This window comes from Apus apus, chromosome 2 (assembly GCF_020740795.1).
Source record: "Apus apus isolate bApuApu2 chromosome 2, bApuApu2.pri.cur, whole genome shotgun sequence".
Taxonomy (NCBI): Eukaryota; Metazoa; Chordata; class Aves; order Apodiformes; family Apodidae; genus Apus; species Apus apus.
Window position 1 is genome coordinate 36,109,997 of NC_067283.1, and position 20,866 is coordinate 36,130,862.

Consider the following 20,866-nt stretch of genomic DNA (forward strand, 5'->3'; position numbering starts at 1 on the left):
AATAAATCTGAAGTGGCTTCTCAAGTCTCCTGCCGATTCTGCACTTTTGAAATTTTTTTTCAGTTCAATTTAATAAATTTAACACAGCTACCAAGAAAAGCACTAAGAACAAAAAAACATTCACTTATCTAGCATAAACCTACACACAAACCCAAATAAAGCATCTCAGTGCTGCGGCTTTAATCTCTGCTGGCATAAAAAATTAACTACAGTACATGTTCACTGAGTTATTTCAGATGTAAAAATGTGAGTAGAAGATAATGCATATGTACATTTTACAGCATTCACTGACTCTGAACTCCTGTTTAATACAAAGGAAACAACAGCTGGCCCTTACTGAGGTCATTCACTGGCACCCCATTGTTTAAACTTAACTTTTTACATATTTGGTCAATAATCTGGGTCAAGTTTTATTTCGTATTTCCATTCCCCAGCCAGATGTTCAGAGAACATGGTAAACACTGAAAACAATCATCCATAAAATGCTGACAGATGCAATGCAAGGTGCAGTTCTGCTCTTTCCAGCAGCCCCGACAGTTCCCACATCCTGGCCATGACTGCCTTAAGGGCCAACTCCAAAATCTCTCAGCTCTCCTCAGTCTACGCTGTGCTAATTGCCTAGTGTCCCCATCTGATCCATGGAGAAAGGCAGGGAACTGTTTGATAAGGCATCTGTCCCAATGTCCTAGTTTGAGCCAGGACAGAATCAGTTTTCTTTTTTAGCAATTTCACTTTTCAGTTGTCTCATCTGAGTAACTGCACTTTCTGAAATGAACAGCATGTTTTTCAGTCAGTGTCTGCTTCTAGGACTGATAATACTCAATGCTTATAGCTAGTGCTGGGGAATGGTATGCAGAAAGGCTCTTAGGAGGGTCAGGAACAAATGAGTCTAGGGATCAACTGTGGTGGCTATAGAGTCCTCTCCAAATGCCAGCCATGAACAGAAGAATGGAAAGAAAAAGCAGGGAGAGAGGGGCTTGACTTCTGTCATCCCTGAATTACATATGGTGTGGAATAATAGTCTCTGGCCAACTGTCTGTCTAGTCCACTCCACCCTACAGGAGGATTGCAGGTAAGACTCTTCTGCTCCTTTAGCATTCAAAACCAAAGCAGAGCAAGGTATCCTTGATGTCTTGGCAGTAACAAGCATTCCAGCATTATCAGTCCACTAGCTGGAAAACTTGCTGTGCTACTTGAGTTCACTGAAGAAAAAAAATAATCAGTAAAAAGAACATTTGCTTCATCCTGGCTCAAACCAGGACATGTATGTATTTAATTATTTTATTTTTTCACTGTTATTGCTTTCATTAAAGCTGTGTAGGTTAGTTTCCAACCCCTAAGTCTTTCTCCCTTATTCTCCTTTCCTTTCTGGGAAGAAAGGGGGGTTAATAGAGAGCATCTGTCATTAATTTAATTGCCAGTCCAGCATTTAACCTTGACACTCAATATTACATGAATTATATGAATGTGATGAGCTGCCCCCCAATGCCTAGTGTTCTGGTGACTATAGGGAAAATCAAGACACCCAGCACAAGCAACCTTGGGAGAGCCAAGTCCTGAAGTCTTTTTGTAACCAATGAGGAAAAAAAAAAAAATCAATATGTAAAATCATGACCAGCCAGAAGAGCTAAATAGGTCATGATTATTCATTATTTCCTCACAGTACAATAATGAGGACAGGCAACAAGCCAAAAAACAAAGGGAAGTATTTTCCCACATTATTCTACTGTGCTACTCTCTGCCATAGAACATTATAAAAGCAAAAGTATAAATAGTTTCAAGAAAAATGGATGGCATCATGAGGAAAAATACCTAAAGGTTACTGTAAACAATGTGGATGCAAAATGCAAGCTGCTGGAAGAACAAAAGAAAATTTAAAAAGTTACTATTGACAGTAATCTGCAATGTTCATTTGCAGCTGAACTCTGTTTAATAATGTAGTCCTGTAATGCTTATTTGCAACACTAGATGGCAGGGAGAACATAGGGTTTACAGCACTGTGAAGCTTGAATGTAAGAGTTTCACTTGGCTATAGCTAAGGATTAGTACAATGCAGCAGTCTTGATTTTATACAACTGGATTAGCTTTGTGTTCCTACACAGGCTTGAGCAACATTTTTCAAGTACAATACTGTGTTCAGAGACCAACGTTAGTGGTGCTGGAATATGGGCAAATTCCTTCCCTGAGATGCCTTGTCCTCTCATTTAAGAGAACACTGCCATGCTTCTTCCTCTCCAGAACAGTTTAAACAAATGCAAAATAGATGCATCATGGTCACCACCTCTGTAAAAACACAGCACTGTAACATTTACCTTACGCCTCTATTTTTAAAAAGTTATTTAAAATTCACATCACTTGCGTGCTACTTGTAAAAATACTGCAAAGGGACATTAACGAAAGAAGTTGTGCAACTTGGGCAGCAGCAAAACAGGCAAACCAAGGCAAATTCTTCTTCAGGCTATACTGATCCCCTGTCAGTCTGCTCTTCCCCTTCTGCAAATAGGAAAAAGCTTCATTCAGACTTGTAACATTTTGATCAGGATCTCCCTCAAAACTTGAGGAGAAAGGAATGATCCTTCAAAAACACAAGCAGAGTTTCAAAACAAAGATGTGTGTTTATGTAAAGGACACCACCTCTGCACTGCAGTGCAACTTGCTTTTTATCAAATTACAGACATTTCCTAGAATGCTGCCAACGTTAAATTTAACTCCTGCTTCATTCACATAATTAAAAGAAAAATGCAGACAATTATTGGCATAGTTAGTAACACTCTCCCTTTAGAATAGCTAAGTCAGCACAGGATAGTCACTCTTCTCATTCAGCTTTGTATCAGTTTCTTAGCTGTACAGAGAGATGCTGATGCCTTCTAGCACATCTTTTAAAAACATCCAGGAAAACACTAAGGTCAGCACACTGCTTTTCAAACAGTAACACACAAGAAGGAAGGCCAAGTAGTTAAGCCACAGACTAGAAGTTACACAAAGGAGTCACTGAAAGTGAGCTTAACACACAAACAAATCATAGAAAGGCATTGAACTGGATTTTCGTTTTCACAGTGTTTGATAACTGGAGAGTCTGTTTCATTTCTAAAAATAAGTTAATACAAAATTTAAAAAAAACACTGATGTGCAAGCCTTTGCTGCATAAAAGGAGGTACATTTTCATACTTTAAAATAGTTTTAAACATTTTTACATAAAGTTCTTTTATATAAACAGAGTGTTTCTTAGCCAACAGCAGTTGTCAACACCCAAAACACAAAATTAAGACAAGAGAGCCAGACAGCCTAAGTCACTGCCATTTGCATTAAAAAAATGATGCTACTCTTTTCTACAACTCATCATGCTTGTATGTGAACTCCCTTGCAGATATAAACCCATCACTGTCTTCATCTTCTTTATCAAATATGTCTTCAACCAAAGCATCGTGCTGGGTGTCATTTACCACTGCTCCATGCCTTTCAAATTCTTTCTTCAAGTAAATTTTCACCTTTGAGAGAAAAAGTAAGAGTTATTGTTTTTAGGCTTATGAAAGAATTTATTACTCTAGCATAAGGAGGGTCACTATGTTCAGGATGGTAGCGTTAGACAACAGGTATTTCCTTCCCATGCCACTGCCAGAATAACACTTGTCTGAATGATTCTGCAGCCCCATTCAGTGATGAAAGATTCTTTAGAAATATAAGAGACAGTAGAACTAGCAAAATCAACTGCAATACTTTTATGGTACGTGATTGAAAAATGAGCAAGGAATACGACTTGTGATATCTATACAGTGAAGTATAAAGAGTTAGGAAGAAGTTACTGGGTCCCAACTGGTCAGAGATCCAAAGAGCTTTTTCACATCCTAGCACTTTGACAAACCAGTAAATATAAGCAGCCACCCCAAATATATACAGAAATCTGTCCACAGTCTGTGTTTCCTGCTCTAATGGGAACTACATGAATAAAGATTTACTTCTAGGTATCTCAAAATCTTGAAGGAAAAAGATTCAAGGTGTCTTTTAAACATACTGGAACTGTTATTTACACTAAGCTAGTTACAACGGTAACCAGAATTTTGAACAACACCAGATTATTTTTACTGAGTTCAAATATTGAGATGCCAGTGTTCTAAATTGCAGAGCCTTCTACAAGAGTATCATGCCCATCTGTTAAACAGATAAAACAAGGACTGTAACAGCGGATTGTTAACTGCAAGATAAAAGGGTCTTGTTTCAGGTCTGTTTTATTTGTTTCACATTCTGGTATTTGTTTGGGTTGTTGCTTATATTCCTAATACACAAACACTGGACACACTAACACTATCAGTATAAAAGATTAAGTCTTTTGGTTCTAGCAAACTGTACCAGCCCCAAATTAAAAAAAAAATGCAGTGGTTTATCTTAACTCCTCATGTATTGCTTTTGCACATTAAAAAAGCAGCAGACTAAAAATAAGATGCAAACATAAGGTGAATAATGTTGATCACATGACCTTCAGACAGTGAATGCTATGAAACAAGACTGCCCTACAGCAGAAGAATTTCTAGTTCCAGTTTATTAGTAAATCAGCAACTAACTCCAAAAAGCCCTAAAGTCTGGTTTTATTTCTAAGATATTTTACTTTATCCAAGTCTCCCTTAAGTATGGGGCACTCAACAGTCACATGCCTATGCCTCGGCTTACCAAGGCCACTTTTGAAACCTCAGTCCAGCAGTTCCACTGGGATCCAAGGCTCAGTGTGGTGCAGCATAGATGTGCATCCTTAGTTTAGTTTTACTGAAAAAATCTATTGTTAAGGTGCAAGAAAGTATGTGAGCTGAAGCCATGCCAGAAAGGCAAAGCACAGACAGGAGCTTAATTGCTGAGCCAGGAACAGTAGTTTAGGAGCATTCAGCAGGAAAGATGGCAGCACAAAAAGGCATAAAACTCCAAAGGAGAGAATTAGAAAGGAACAATATTTAAAGTCATCTCCAGGGAAGAACCTTTCCCCCTCATGACTAATGACCACGTGGCCATCAGTAACATTTTGGGTGTCTTTCTATTCACAATGAGTGTGTCAGTTCAGTAGTTATGCTAACAACTCATTACTCCTTGTTACCTGTACTGTGCATCACCCAATAAATAATTGCCTTAAGCACTCTTTAATAGTGTGTAATCTGCTTGCAGAGTAGCTGTGTGCAGAATAGTAGCTAAAATATAACTTGTGTTTAGATACGTTCCTAAAAGGATCAAGCAAAGCTTCTTTCCCTTTCCCCTATCTCGTCCTGTTAGGTTTGCTCACAAGAAGGGTAACCCACTCACCTCTTGCTTGGACAGTTTCCAGTCATCGTTAAGATCCATCTCTTGGAATGACTCATGAGACCTTGGTCCATTCCTAATTTCTAGAAGGTCAATGTTGAAAATCAGTGTGCTCTCAGGTGGAATTTTTCCTGCCCAAAACGATAAACATGGAGAAAAGTTAAAAACAACTACATATTCAGTGCCATCTGCATCATAACAATCCAGTAACTGTACTGCTTTCAAAGCATACTATTGCTGCAACTATTTCAGAGCATAGCTTGGACCCTGAGCAGCCCTTACAGCACATATGCAACTTTGCTAGTGACTAGTAAGTGTTGATGTAGGATCATATTCAGCAATCATTACAGGTTCAAGAGAACATTATTTAATCTTTTTCTTCGTAGCCAGAGCCAGATAGAGCATGAGTGGAAAACAGTGAAAGAGACTGTACAGCCAGCCAGGTGGCCACTGCCAAAACATACAGCCAAGACCAATGGACAAGGTTAAGAAGAAGGCAGAGATCAGTCCTCCTGAAACACTAACTCTGCCAGTCTCCAAATTCCTCTCTATTGCCAACTGACACTTTGTACCTGCTATTCTGCCACTGGACAAACTCTTCTTGCAAAGACAGAAGGGCAGCAATGCTGTCAGTATCCCACAGCTGCCTCTGGACTGCCATACAAAGCCCTGAGCTACTTCCAAGCACACAGCAGACACTAAATATATGTACCTGCTCAAAAGACACGTGTTGATGTCATTCCATTTTTGATGCAGGTGAACAGACTGATAATTTCCTAATAGTGCCAAAGACCATACCCTTCCCTGCCCCCCACCACTCCAGGATTTCAGTTTATCAGGAATTGGCTTTTACAATGGTGTGATATGCCTTCACACTGATGGCTGAAGCTACTGTCAAAAACACCTTTTAGCACACCGCTTTGCTTCTTAAACAGAGAGGTTGAATAGGACCATATATGTTCCTACACTGGATAGCAGCATCCCCAAAAAAATATTTCCATGCCTTAAGAAGGGAAAAATTAATTCACATCTACTATTTTGGAGCTATGGTGTTAAATACATCCCGAGCTGCAGCAACAAACGGGATTTTAGATTTCTGGGATGAATAAATGTGCAGAAACTTCTGGAAATACAGGGCACAGTGGTCTGCTTAGAGTTTGGAACAGAGGTAATTTTTCTGAGTGTTGCAGCAAAAAGCATCCTGTCTCATGATTCAGTCAGACAGCAAGCAAGGCACCAGGTGGGAGGCTAGTGAAATTATGTGCATTCAGAGGAAAGCATGAAGAATATAGAGCAATTCTGTCTTCAAGGGCATAATTTAGAAACAGGAACGTCATTATGTTCAAATACTTCAAAGTCTTCCTAAAGCAAGTAATTTCTTACAGCAGCTAGCACAGCTAGCAGTGTTTATTTGTTTAACCCTGCATGTCTCTGAAGAACAACCAAGCTGCTTTACATCTCAATCAAGGCAATTAGGCCTGTGATGACTAGCACTGCACCATTTAGTATTTTTCTGTGGAAATTTACAGCTGTGCCCTGCATACAGTCGACTGACCATCATAAGCTTCCTGTTCTCTACTAAGAACCACGATCTCTTCTAATACTGCCTCTTGAACCCCAAACCACAGCTTCCAGAAAAAGACGTTTTAAAAGGGTATTTTCCACAAAGGAGAGTATGGAGTACTACTTAGCCTATGTTCAGCCCTACTTGCCAGAAGATACCCTCCTCATTCCTAAACAGTCTCAGATGAATAGGAGAGGACAGTAGCAGGAACGATTGTGTGTTCAAAGAAACTTTCGTTTCTGCTTTGAAACCCTGAATTACCTTAGGTCATTTGTGATGACTGTTGTGACAATATTCTCATAATTGCTCAAAAAAAGTTAACTAAGTCCATAAAGCAGAAAATGTAACCTTCCTGCATCTTTCAAACTGTCTTTTATTAAACTGCAAATTGCAGATTTGGGCGTCCCATTAAAACAGGAATTTGGAAATGTCTGAAAGGAGAACGCCCAAACACCATTAGTAGTAGGCAGTTAGAAGACTACAAACAATGCTTTCATCCCTCTGTACATCTTTCAGTACATTTTCAGTAGATGCCAGCATGACTGCCCTTTTGCTTGCACATCTTTCTTTGGATAAAAGGGATCACTGCCCAAACAGAAAACAGCTAAACGTGACAAAGAATTAAGCGGCCCTATATGAAGAAATAAACAGCGACTTTTCAGTCGATCAGCTAGGAACTGGGTGGGCAGCAGTAGGGGGTGTTTCTCTGGATTCTAAAAGAACGCTGCAAACAAGAACAAGGCTTGCAACGTACACATTAATGAAGTATTACCACACACAGATGCAACAGCCAAAAAGCCAAATGCTACCGAAGCAACTACTTCCAACCTGGCTGTAAAACAAACAAAAACAACAACAAAAAAAGCAGAGCACCGCTGAGCACAGCACTAATAGAAAAGACACTCAGAGCATAGAACCATATACTCCTATTTTTTTCTGCATTCACCACGTAACTACTTAACGGTTATTTCTGCAGAAAACAAATTTATGAGAGAGAGCACCTGACACCATTGATTTTTCTTATTTAATGGAATCTGCTTGGAAAGCTTGCTAACCTCTTAGACCAAGAAGAACAGTAATATATGGAGATTATAAATAACTGAAGTGTGGGAAGGACTTCAGGTATTTTACCTTTCCCTTCTTTTCCATAAGCAAGGGCTGGTGGAATAGTTAGCTTCCGCTTCTCTCCCACACACATGTCCTTCAAACCTTTATCCCAGCCTTTGATAGCTTCCCTGATGCCAAGTGTAAACCACATAGGTTGACCATTGTTATGCTTGTGACTGGAAAAGAACGGAATAAACCACTTAAGTCTTTTGACAGCAAGTTCCATAAAGGGCGTGTGCAGATGGAAGATGCTCACAGCATAGATACATTAATTAAAAAACCCAAACACACCACTATTTGGCAGCTTGGTAGGTCTTAAATGAAAGACCTAGACTTTTAAAGTCTTTAAAATTCATGCCTTGCATGATAGGGCTCCTTAAAAAGCGGAAAGAAATAAACCAATGTCTACATGATGAGTTTATGACAATACTAAGCAACCTGAATCCCAGCCTTCGCTTCCCTGGTCATCTCTTTCCACTTACAAACTGATTGGACTATAAAGGCATTTCTACTTAAAAATCTGTAGTCAAGGCCATGCATATTCTTTGGTAAATTGCAAATCAAAAACCAGTTTGGTCATGATTACAGTATAACATATAATACGCTTTAAAGAATCAGCCACTTCTCTTCCCAAAAAGCCATCATGAAAAAAAAAACAACTGCACAACAGATAGTCTAGAAAAACAGAAAACAATGCATGCAAAACATCCCAAGTTTAAAATAGGCAGAAAAGTCCCTTTTCCAACTTAACCAGGTAGCACACCAGAACTACTTTCACACTACTGACAGGCACAGAATTTTAAAAGCTCGATTTCCTAGTCATGCAAGAAAGATGCTAAAGAAGAAAACAGAGCACTTACAGAAGTTAGTCAGCAGCAAAAACTAGTGTCACTAGAACTTCTTTTAGAGGCAGGTTAGCTACAAGAGAAAATTAGTGATATTTTAGTTTAATTTGCCTGCAAGAACATAAGCATGCAAAATAGTGTATTTTTAAAAAGTATGTTCCTCAAAAAGCAGACTTCAGACATAGCCTACAGACATTTGAGCATTCTGCCGTCTACCACTATTAACACTTCGTTGATGTTTTCTGTCAAAAGCAACATTAACAAGTCGTTGAAGGCTCTCAGCAGACTCGTTCGAATTTCTGGCTCTTCCTCCTACTTGCATCCCTGTGGCTCTGGTATGTTGATTTGTCTGGGCGGGGGCAGAGTATTCCGTTTCAGTCATGACAAGGTGTCATTGTGCTGCCAGTACTGAAAGGTTATCTACAACCTAAAAAGAAAAATCAGCAGCAAACTTCTCCCCTAGAAGTTTGCTTTAGAAACCAGACACATAAAATCACATACCAAAACCTGTGTGTAAACTGCAGGAGATGCCCAACATCCCCGTCTTCTCACAAATGCCACATCGCTCTGCTTTCTACAGACTAACCAAAAAACAAGAGCTAAATCGGATTAATTTTATAGCCTCGATCTGACAAATGGAAAGCAGATAAGCCTAACTGCTGGTGTTCAGCTTGAACAGCACTGTGTTTGCTAAGCTGTCCAAGTATAAAAGCAGGCCAAACCTTCTGAAAATAGGTGGCAGCGGAAAGGGCCTCACAGACAAGTTTGTGCAGCGTTATTTCAGCTAATTTAATGCCATAACAAATAACATCTAGGACATGCTCTGAACATGTATCCATTGCTCTGGCATCCTGTACACAGCCGAACACAAGTTTGGGGCGTTTGTTGTAGTTTCTTTGTTGTTGGTTGGGTTTTTTTGGGGGTTGGGCCACTTGCACAGCACTCCCTCCACGGCAGGTCTTTGTTGTGGGTTTTTTTTGGGGGAGTGTTAAAATTAAAAGCCGCCTGCCCTCAGCGAAACACTGCTCCCGGAGTTATCTCCTAGAGGGGGGACTGCGGGCCACCGCGAGGGTTTCCAGGTGCAGGAAAAGCACTGCCAGAAGGGATCACCAACGTTAAAATACGCATCAGGATTTTTATTTCATTTTCTTTCCGCCGTGCGAACGCACCCACCAGCCCACTCGAAGGCGAGCGGCCCGGGACCAGCTACTCACGTGGAGTGAAACATGGAGCCATCCTTCTGCAGGTAGCCCTCGTAGTGAACCAGCATCATGTCCCCCCACTTGCTCCTCCTGTGGCAGAGGAACGGCTTCTGCAGCACCTCCACCTTCACGTCGGCCGCGGGGATCAGCGCCGCGGCCGCGCAGCCCAGCACGGCGCCCAGCAGGGCGGCCCGCAGCGCCGCCGCCATCGCCCCCCCGCAGCCCGGGCCCCGCCGCGCCCGTCTCACCGCCGCCGGGCCGCCATCCCGCACCCCGCGCCTACGGGCACCGCACGGCACGGCACGGCAGGGCAGGGCAGGGCAGGGCAGGGCAGGGCACGGCACGGCACGGCTCGGCTCGGCTCCCCGCGGCGCGGCTCCCGGGGCAGCGGCCGGTGCGCGTTCCCTCCGGCCCGCCCAGCAGACGTGGCAGCGGCACTCGCCGCTGGTAGCCCCGCCTCCCTACGCTCCGGGGCTGCGGGCGCGCACGCTGATTGGCTCAGCTCTGAGCGAGCCCAGGAGAGGCTGCCGCCCATTGGGACGCGCCCCTGTCCGTCTCTCCGCCCGCCCAATCGGCGGCAGCGCTCTGCGGGCGGGGCGCCGGGCGCGGGGGTTGGGCGGGGCCCGGCGCGGCAGGAAGCGGAGGGCGGTGAGCACCCGAGGGCCGGCTGCCGCCGGCCGCCGATTGGGCGGCGCCGTCACGGGCGGCGCGTTCCGATTGGCTGCGGCAGGCACCGGCCTTGGGCGTTCCGTGCCCGCCCCCCGCTTTTCCGCCCCCCGGTCGCGTGGGTGGCGATTCCCGGCGCCGGTTGCGCTCCCGCAGCGCTGCGGCGCCGTCCCCGGGGCGCGCGGCGGCGGCGCGTGCTGCGTTAGGGGCGGGGCGGTGCGGGGCGGTGCGGGGGGGCCGGGGCAGGGCAGGGCCGGGCGGGCCGGGCCGCCCCCGCGATGGCCCTGGGTGCCGGCGGCGCGGCGGGGCGCGGGGGGCGGTGGCGGCGGCGGGCGGCGTGACTCCGGCGGGGGGCGGGGGGGGGGGCGGCCGCGCTGCATGGGGGCGGGAGGGGCCGGCTGCCATGGAGGGAGTGCTGTACAAGTGGACCAACTACCTGAGTGGTGAGTTGCTGCCAGTCCTCAGCCTCTGCGCGCGACCGGCCGCCCTGGCGGGGCGGGTGCCCTCGTCGTCCTCTCTGTGTGTTTGTACGTGTGTGTAGACACACGTAGGTGCGTGTGCCGGCTCTGGATCGGCGCTGGCCCTGCTCCCCGGCTGGTGCCGGCAGAGATGTCCTGAGTCACTCGGGAGCGACAGCCCCCGCCCGGGGTGTCCCTCGCCCTCCCGCCACTCGTGGCGGGGGCTTCGGGGGTGGCTGTGGATGCCCCGGGTGATACTCGCCAGGCGGCTTCCCCGTTCTGGCCGCCCCCGCGGAACTTGTGGGGCTTTTTTTAAAGTTTCTCGGGGGAGTCGGGGAAATCCCAGACTTGGGAGGAAAAGATGTCCGCATGAAACCCCACTCGGGAGAACGGGATGAAAACGCATGTGGGGGAAAAAAGAAAAAAAAAGAGGAAGGGGAGGAGGGGGTGGGAGGCGGAAAAGGAGGGACTATCCTGCTAGTGCTGGGCCCATATTTTAATTTTGGGGGTGTTTCCGTGCCCTGGGGCGCTCGGCTTTTGCAGCCGAGTGGAAGCAGCGGCGTGTGGCCGGGGTTTGCTCGGCGGAGGTTGCAGGTGGTGCTGAGGGAAACGCTGCAGAGACGGGGAGGGTCCGGTGTCCCCGGGGGGTGTCCCCGGGGGGTGTCCCCGGGGGGTGTCCGCCGCTGGACACGCCGGGGTCGGGGACGCCTTGTATTTCAGGGTGGGTGGATGGGGTCTTGCCCGGTGCAAACCTCTCCGTAGGTTGTTGAAACATTGCAGAAACTTGATGGTAGAGGAAAAAAAATAACCACGACCACCTTGACATTGCCAGGTGCACGTGTCGCTCGGCAGCGTGTGTAGGAGGGCTGCCGGGTTGCTGGAGGCTTTTTTCGGAGAGGCTGGAACAGCTGCAGCTCTCTGGTTAGTTGGGAAAGTGTAGGGAATATAAACTGAACAAAGGAAAAGCTGAAGCATGAACGAGTGATGAATTCATGTGGCAGGGGCGTGGGGGGAGAGTGCTGCATGAGGCTGGATGTGTTGGAAGGTTGCTGCTGCTTTTCCCCTTTAGGCAGTAGGTGCTCTTAGAGGGGAATAAAAATTTGTCAGGTCTCAGTGAATAGATATGGGTATGTATTTTTTTTAATAATTTGTGAATGCTCTTGAACTGTGGACTGTATGGCAGTAGGAGCAGCCATGCTTGGGTTTTCCATTTGGATTGCAGAACTAGTTGCTCCTTGAAGATGTCCTCACTGCAGAGGGGCTGGACTAGGTGACCTTTAAAGGTCCCTTCCAACCCAAACTATGATTCTATGAACTCAGGCAGCATTTTATTAGTCCTTTTGCTCATAATAAAAAATCTATGGGTCTGTTGATTTGAAGATTTTTGAGCTTGCTTTTCTTTGCATTGCCTAGATGTTGGGATGTATTTGGAGCCCTTGCACTTAGTTTTGTGCCTTGGAGAACACCAGTCTGTGGGAACTGGTGAGTGTGTAGATGTCTGACTGGCCTTTGGCATTGTAGCATTTGTGCCCAAGTGTGTACGTGGGCGGATCAGCTGGGCTCATCTTCTGTTTTGATGGTAAGATGAAGACTAAGAACCAGAAATATCCCAGTCCCATAAAAACTTAATTATTTTTTTGCTAGCCACATTGATATGCACTGTCAGCCCAGCAACCCTTAACGAAGAAGGATGATGCTTTGGAAAACTCAACCTCAGTGAATGCAGACTGAAGGAATCTCTTTTCCTTGGATGCATGAGATTTGTCGCAGCTGAAAACCAGATGAGTTTTTGTTCTCAGCAGAGAGAAAGCCTGTGATTGAGGATTGAAGCATCATTGTGATTTCTCTGCTAAAACTCGGCTCTGTGACTAAGTGTGGTCATCAGGTTCACTCCATGCCTTTTCCTAGGTTGTAGAAGGCCTGTCATGTGTTTGAGAACAGTAAATTTGCTGTTCTGCAAGCTAACTATGCTTATATGTGCTTTCTTTTGGCGTAAAATGAAGACTTCCTGCCCTGAAGTCATTAAATTATAAATGTATGCAATGATGAAAGAAAAAAAAGTGGTTATTCGAATGTGGTGCTTATCGTAGCAGTAGCAAAGAGCTGGGGAGTGAGAGACAGGAAAGCCTCTGGTCAGGGATTAAGGGAAGCAGGAAGGTTCAACAGGTCATCCAGAATAGTGTTTCTGCCAGTATTCTGCCCTCAACATACTTTTCCTCTTGCTCAGGGCTAGCTAATCTGGTTCTGCTTGGTGTAAATGATGTATGCAAAAGGTAGGGAAAATGTGTGTCATCTCTGTATGTTGGTGTGTGCCTGTGTTAGTAACAGTGCTGATGTAACCATGCCCGGCATGGATCTTATGCCCTTTCCTCCTTTTTATGAGGAACACACCTTCACACAGTCAGAGAGGAGATAACACATTCACACAAAAAAAAGCTTGAAATGGAACAAAAGGAGAGCTACTTTCCTTTCTTGCTGTGAGAGTGGAGCTGTTGAGAGTTTGTTGGTAATTGAGTCTTTTCTGGGAATTTTGGTTTTATGATGTCTTCTGTCATGAGAAGTCAAGTCCACATCGACCCATTTTCCCCCCAGCTTTTGGGCAGGGAGCTAGATCTGTGTTGCAAATTACTTAGTCATTGACAGCAAGAACATTTCAGAAGTAGGAAATGAGGTTGGCTTTCCATGGGCAAAGGGCAAAAAAAGCACAGCAATGAATGCCAGCGACTGAAAGACAGATTAGCTTGTCTTACTGCTCAAACAAGTTATCTTGTTCTATACTAAGTGCACTTGTTTGCTTTATGTAGATTAGAATAAATTGAACGAGTGTTACTTGGTTTCTGCTTGGATTTAGGGTTTTTTCCTCTAGTGTTGATCCTGTGCTCATGTCCTGGTTTCTGTATGCAGGGGTTCCAGTGCTGCCTCTGAGATCTCTGAATTTAGATAACTGGTATTTTAGACTTCTTCTCTCGACTAATGCAATGGCCACCACTTAGTGGTTTCTCAGTGTGATAATTTTGTTTAACTTCAAGTGAAGTGTGCCAATTTCAGATCAGATATGCATGCAGACAAGTCTAGCCTATGAAAATTCACTTGGGATCTTGGGTTTGCAGTAAGCATGTCCTGAGATTGCTGTTGTCTAACCTTCCCCTGCAAAATTGACTAAAACCTTAAAGGAGCAGGAAACTTTGCAAGCTCTATTATCACTGATGTATAAAGTGTGATAGCACTTTTTTGCTTGGCCTAATAGATGATGCCTCTGCAAACTTCTAATTATTAATCCTCAAAATCCAGATCTGGGTGACTTAAATCATGCAGGTGTGTAAATGTTCTCAGCTGAGCCTACAGCCAAAGTGTGTAACTTGCTCTTAAAAATTTTCTAGATTTCATCCTTTGCCAAAACTCTATGTCTAAAGTTAGCATTGCTTGGTAAAGATCATGGAGGCTGGAGGTGGGCTTATAGCATGGATAAAGGGTGTATGGCTCTTATTTCAGTACTGCTTATTGTAGTAAGAAGTTGGGAGTGATAAAAGCATCATCCTATACCTTCTCTATAACTTCTCAGTCTGTTGTGCTGCTGCTGCCTCTGGCCCTGGCTGAGCATAAAGCATTCTGGTGTGGGCAGTATCAAAGCCAGATCCTGGCTGCAGTGTTGTAGCAGGACTGATCTCAAACTGAGGGATGCTGCTTGCAGGACACAGAAAGGAGAGAACAGGGGTGAACTGCAGGCATAGGCTGCTCTTCACTGGTTGGAAGCTGTCTCTCACAAGACCATCAGATTGAACTCAAGCTGTGATTCACGCTCTTTGTTAATCATAAATTCTGATTAATAAAATAAATTTCTTTAGTCTTTGGAGATTGCCTAGTGAAACACATCTGCAATTTTGATTTCTTGCCAGTTTTATAGAATGAGTAAACTCTTGTTCCCCTGCAGGGAAAGAGCGCATGGAGTTGGGGAATACCTTCCTTCAGTGCTGCATGTGAGTGCTAGGCACTTTCAAGTTGATTTTTTTTTTTTTTTTCTGCTGAACTTCAGATGTTCAGCATAGGCATGTATTATATGGGATCACTTGCCAGAGGCAGGATTGCCATTAACTGTGGGAGAGGTGGTATGTATCAGCTCTTGGCTTGGGAATGAAAGGCATATTCATCACTGGAAAGAAAAATGCTGACTACATCCACTGACTTGCCTGTCATTTGCTATATGCTCCATGAAGTGGCTTTGATTGCTTTTCTTCACAAAGCTAAGCTTTTCCTAGTATTTAAATCTTCACTTCCTTAATTGTACTGAGTAACTAACCCAAATTCATCTTCCTTGAGGCATGACGCTCTCGCATTCATGCCCTCACTAGTGACGCTGCATCATGCCATATACTGTAGTCACCTCTCCCCATCTGCCTGGACGTAGTCATCCACTCTCCTTTTATTGCTGTGCTTTGAATTCTTTTCAGTTTATCCCGAGATGTAAAGAGCCAGCACCAAACAGTAAATTTCAGCTTTCACGTAAGACTTTAAATTACTATTGTCCCTAATTATTCAGAATTCCTTGACAAACCTGGGGGGGAGAGCTCAAGAAAATGTGAAAGAGCCTTATTTCTTACAGCTTGAATCCAGATGCCCATGATACTGCTCAAAGTGGGTCTTTGTTTTAGGAATTTAATTTAAAAATTCTGTCCTTTTAAAATGGGAGGCATGTACGCTTCTGGTTGATAAAAAGCTGGAAAGAAGGTTCTCTGTTTCCAGAGACAGAGGATAAATATTTGCTTCTGAAAAGCTTTTGTGTATAATTTTTCCCCTTCTTTTTAGCCTCTCGATATAGTCCAAATTCTGCTTATATAAAATTAGAAGTCTGGCTTTTGTGGAAGTGGACCTGGACAGCTGAGTTTTCTGCTGCCTTCAGGGCAATAGTCTGCCCAGTATAACTGACCATGGGTTCTCTGAGAGACCAGGTGTAGGTTTAGATAGATGACCGAGTCTCACCCAGTTCTGCCTACTCTCTTCACCCAGGATGCTTCAGGGGCTATTTAATTCTCTTTGGATTTTGCATTATTATGTTTGTATGGTTTGAGCTTCTTTTTCATGTCTCTCTTCCCTTCCCCCATTTGTCTTTTTTTTGCATGCAGCAATCTTGCTTTTGTCTTATCTTTTTGGAATTGAGCAATGTCCTCACAGCAGTAAAGTTTGATGAGGCTGCAGGAATGGAAATCAGTGTCCCCTCTCTCCTCTGTAGGTGTTAGAGCAATGCTGCAGAGCCTACGTGGTGCAGCATTCCCTGCCAGGTATGCTGCAGTACCGGTGCCTCTGCATTCAGTCCTCCTGCACTGAAACAAATAAGTGATCACAGGGAAAGGCTGGGTAGGACAGAAGCAAAAGGTGTGGCAGAATGATGGTGAGGAGTTACCAACATGTAGTATCTGTATGTGTTTACATAAATTCATTGCTTTAGCTCAGTCTGGCCTGACAACCACCCCAGGGTCAGAGAGAGAAGCTGCTAGTTTGCTGAGGCTGGGAAGTGTAAACAGAGGAAGCAAACTCCCAGGAGCTTTGAATGACTTGAATTAGTGTGGCTAAGCAGTGGCCCGGATCGTTGAACTTTTCCCTCCATCACTCCCCACGATCCCTTCTCTGCCCTTTTACTGTGTCCGCTTCAAAAATGCTTGGCTGCTGATATGTTGTGCTCCCTGTGCTTTGGCTGGTCACTGGCATAAAGTAATTTGGAAAGTAAGTTGTAATTGAAATTAGGGTGAATTTTATGGGACCTCTGTGAGAAAAATAATTTGGCAGAGGGTCACTGTTAAAGCTGGTTCCAGCTGTTGCTTGCTTCACTTGAACCCCTAGTGTCCCTCAAGCAAGTGCCTTAAAAAATGATACCATTATAGAAGTGCTGAATCTGTTAACCTTATTATCTTTAGGGGCTTTTGGTATTGATTCCTGCTGTTAATATGCACAGAGGAAAACTGCAACATGGGCTTTTCTATAAGCTGCTGTCTAGGTGAGAGGAAAATAGTGCAGAGGAGAGGCATGAATTGTCATGCACTCTTGTCTGCCCTTCTGCTGTCCCTCGTGGATAGTTGGGATTTTTATCCCGTCAATTTGTTTTGCTACAGAATTAAGGCTGCAAAATGTGTTCTGGTGCCCGGGACTGCCCTTCCCAAAATACTGTTTGTTGCATGAGAAAAAAAGGGGGACAGTTTCAAGTTTGGTCTGTGTAAGATACTCTTTTGCTGAATACTTTTCCTGAGCAGAAACCCGGTGGTGACTGACAGCATAAAACACATGGCAATGTGAACTGTACTTAGTCATGCAATCCATTGTTAAGAGCTGGTTTGTAGTTTTTAGTCCGAGTGCCCAGTAGTTCAGATTGCAAGCGCTCCAGGGTCTTGAAATGAGTGTTTTATCTGTTTGTGACATGGAGATTTCATAACCTTAGTTCCCCAGGGAGATCCTCATCCGTGGGGCATTAGTGCAGTAACACCAGGAGTGGTCCTTCTGGGCCAGTATGAAACGTTTGTGTTGTGTAGGTGAGGAGATGCAGGGAGCTCAGGGTTTTTTTCAGCACAGCCCACAGCAGCTCAGCAGTCTTCTAAGCTGGAAATAAGATCTCTTGACTTGGTCCTGTGTTTTGGCTGATAGATTCATCCTCTAACTGGAAAATATTACTTCCCTCATAACTGGAAGGCAGGTGTTTGCCGGTCACAGTTGCAGGAGGGGAAGGTACTATCTTCTGGCCGACAGCTGCTGCATGAACAGCAAGGAGCAGGCTGGGTTTTAGCAAAGGTACAAACCTCATGGCATTCACAGACTTACATCTGCACTGACTGGCAGCTGGGGAATGATGTATATTGGATTTTCTCTTGCTTTTTGCAAGATACTGGCACTGTCTTCAGCTGAGTTTTCAGCAGCTCTCAGTCAGCTATCAGTCATTGACACAGCACTGGGCAGAAGCTGTAGTTCTTCTGGTGGGAGATGAAGCAGTTAAGTGGTGGTGGCGTGAACACATGGCACAGCTTACTTTGCTCAGAGTGGGGTGAAAAGATGGATATTGCTTGTTTGTGCTGTGAGATGTCTCTGACTATCAGAGTAGCCACTCTGGGGCTCTCTTGTGACCTTGCACAGAAAAGCAGGGATCTGCTCCTACTCTGCCACCTGCAGCTAAGCCTTGAGTCTTGCCCTTAATATTGGCAGTAGGGATGTGATGAAGGCTTTAATTCTTCCTATTAGGTGGATGTTGCTACTACATGAAAATTTCAGAATTATCTCCTATTAGCACTTAAAATCTGAATTATGGTCAAAGAAGCCCCTGGACTATCCATTGCATGAGTTTTTATAAACTGAAACTCAAAAAATGAAGAAACATTAAGTATTACATAATTCTAGTGGAAAGCAAGCAGTAATAAAAACTTGGGTGTCTGGCCTTTGTCCCTTTCAGAAATGCCACTGGATCTCCTAATTGCAGCTTGCTTTCCAGGTCATCAGTTTGACTTCTTCAGTATGTAATTCTCCCATATGGTTTGGCTTTGTGGATATCTGACATGATCCACGTGTCTTCCCATGTGGTTTTTAATTCAGTCTCAGTACTTTGGAATAAATGCTGTCTGGAGTCTGAGTTGTGTAACACTGAAGTTTGAATTACGTTCAAATTTCAACTGTGTTATCAAGAAATGTCAAGTTTGCTCAATGATAGCTGCATCCAGACTTCCTGAACTGTGGTGGTGGAATCAGGCAGATCTTTCAGGCTTTGGAAACTTCTGGTCATATAACGAATCCATAGAAGGCACACAGTGCTTAAATAGCCATTTCTGTAGTTGACAATATCAGATCTTCCAGGTACTAACTTTAAGTTTCACTCAGGACTGCAGAAGGTATTAGGACCTTAACCAGTGTCAGTGAAGTTGTCTGAAATCTCTTCATTTTCTTCTGTGGCTGAGGCCCTAAGCTAGTACTCAATTTTGTTGTGCTTTGCATTTTATTGTCCTTTTCTTTATAAACATCTTTCCCCAGCAAGGTCAATATTTACTGTTAATGGCTCTGTGCCTCTAAAATGAGCTGTGGAAATATGAGCTATCTTTTGTCCTGTCTGTGCATTTCCAGTATAAATGGATTTAGTAAATGCTTCTTCGAAGTTGTGTTAGTGCTGGCACCAGTAAGACCTTGGAAGGTTTATCTTTAACTTTCTGTACCGGGTGAAATCTGAATGCTCAGTTCAAAAAATTGCAATATTCCTAGGATAGTTTAAGCAGAATGAATAAAACTTGAATAAACCCAAGACTTGTGTTTGTGGAAGTATTTTAAGTATCTTCTTGCTGCACTTTTTTTTTTCTTTTGCTTGTGTTTTTTTTCCTTCTGCTTTTTACTTGTCTGCAAATGTAAAGCTCCTGTAATTGAAGATTGTATTCCAGTTGCACTGCCCATGATTTGTCAGCCACATGCTATTTTTAGCTGGCTGTTTAGGATAACCTTCTCATGGCTGCTGACTCAGTGTCAGTGAGTACCAGGTGGTTACTGCATCTTCTGAAAGAACCTTGCTGTGATTTTTTTTTTTTTTTAATTGGTTTCCTTTTACAAAAATGTATGTTGGTTAGTGTAACAGTTCTGTTCTGAAAATATGTGCTGTCCTAATTAACAATTGCCTGTTGTAGTCCTTGTAATACATATCTAATAAAGAAGAGTTAGGTTCTGCAAAGGAAGACACATAATTGCCACTTCCCTGTCAAAAAAAAAAAAAAGACCCAGAACCAAAAACCTAACCAAACAAAAACCTCAACAAACTGTATTGGCTCATAACATACTTTAAGCCAGCCTCCAAAGTGATGGAGGCAGAGTGCCTTGTATGTTGGCTAATTGATTGTGCAGCCTTTGATTGATGGAAAGCAATTTGGTTGAGCATCAGCTGCAATTGTGAACTGTAAGACCATGGCTGAAACGATTCATGTGCAGCAGCAGGATCTCCAGACTGAAAGAGAGGCTTGTATTGACTGTGGCACTGTGCATTATTTAAAGGATTGGTTCTGTGCCATTAAGTGTCTGAAGCAATTAACTGCTTCTCTCTGCTGAACAATCGCCTCCTTTTTTTGTGAGTTCCTCAGCATCAACAGTGACTTTTAGGATAGTTTCCTTATTTTGGTGGCAAGACAAATAAAAAATCGATCTTGCTGTCTTTTTTTTATTATTATTATTGTGATTTTTTTCCTTCATATAAAATAAAGAAGTATTGAGAACACTTTGGCATTTATAGTGTTTTTATATTCTTCTAGGAAATAATGGAAGAGCTCTGGAAGAGTGTGAAAAAGTTTTATGTTTAATTTGTTTTCCAGCCACCCCCAAGGTTCAACAATCTATAGACCTGGATGCCATGGTATTGCTTGCTTAAAAATCAATCAAACAAAAAAACCCCTCAAACCATACTCTTACTATTTGCCTGTGGCTTTAGTGCTTTCTGATCTTAAACTGTGTTGGGCTTGGCTTCAGCAGTAGCCGAAGGCATCGGTCCCTAGCTGGTAAGGAGCAGCCATTTCCCCAAGGTGGTATTGGACCAAGCCCAGCCTGGGCTTCTGCAGCTCTGTACAGGTTGGCAGAGCCCTGGTGCAGGGGCCAGCAGAAGTGAGGCCCCGCTGCAAAAATGCATAGGAGCCACGAGGCCCACATGGCCTTGTCAAAGTGTTTTTCCCAGAGATGGTTGGGAGGGGTGGGAGCTTTGGTGTCTCACTCCATTGGTCCTGGCTGGGGACACTTGCTGCAGCTTAGTAA

The 20,866-nt window shown here is 44.0% G+C and overlaps 2 protein-coding genes across 4 annotated transcripts in view; one reads left to right on the forward strand and one right to left on the reverse strand.

Moving 5' to 3' along the window:
• Window positions 1-790: 790 nt before the first annotated feature.
• Window positions 791-10,440, reverse strand: FKBP14 (FKBP prolyl isomerase 14). The gene is made up of 4 exons (XM_051609440.1): window positions 10,011-10,440; window positions 7,976-8,127; window positions 5,284-5,411; window positions 791-3,488 (listed from the first exon to the last, which is right to left on the reverse strand). Exons 1-4 carry the CDS (start codon window positions 10,205-10,207, stop codon window positions 3,330-3,332), a joined length of 636 nt encoding a protein of 211 aa, XP_051465400.1. The 5' UTR covers window positions 10,208-10,440; the 3' UTR covers window positions 791-3,329.
• A 617-nt stretch (window positions 10,441-11,057) lies between these two features.
• Window positions 11,058-20,866, forward strand: part of PLEKHA8 (pleckstrin homology domain containing A8) — a 32,123-nt gene continuing 22,314 nt past the window's right edge. For 2 of the 3 annotated variants that reach the window (XM_051609437.1, XM_051609439.1), the window contains exon 1: window positions 11,058-11,107. In XM_051609437.1, the coding sequence (XP_051465397.1) occupies window positions 11,068-11,107 (40 nt within the window). In that variant the 5' untranslated portion in view covers window positions 11,058-11,067. The remainder of the gene's footprint in view (window positions 11,108-20,866) is intronic. The other variant, XM_051609438.1, reaches the window with a different exon arrangement.

Excerpts from the sequence above, each read along its gene's own strand:
- FKBP14 (XM_051609440.1), bottom strand. The coding sequence starts at position 10,207 with ATGGCGGCGGCGCTGCGGGCCGCCCTGCTGGGCGCCGTGCTGGGCTGC. Across the intron at positions 8,128-10,010 it reads GGCTCCATGTTTCACTCCAC|TCACAAGCATAACAATGGTC; the intron begins GTGAGTAGCTGG and ends GTTCTTTTCCAG. Across the intron at positions 5,412-7,975 it reads TTATGGAAAAGAAGGGAAAG|GAAAAATTCCACCTGAGAGC; the intron begins GTAAAATACCTG and ends CGTTTTGGGCAG.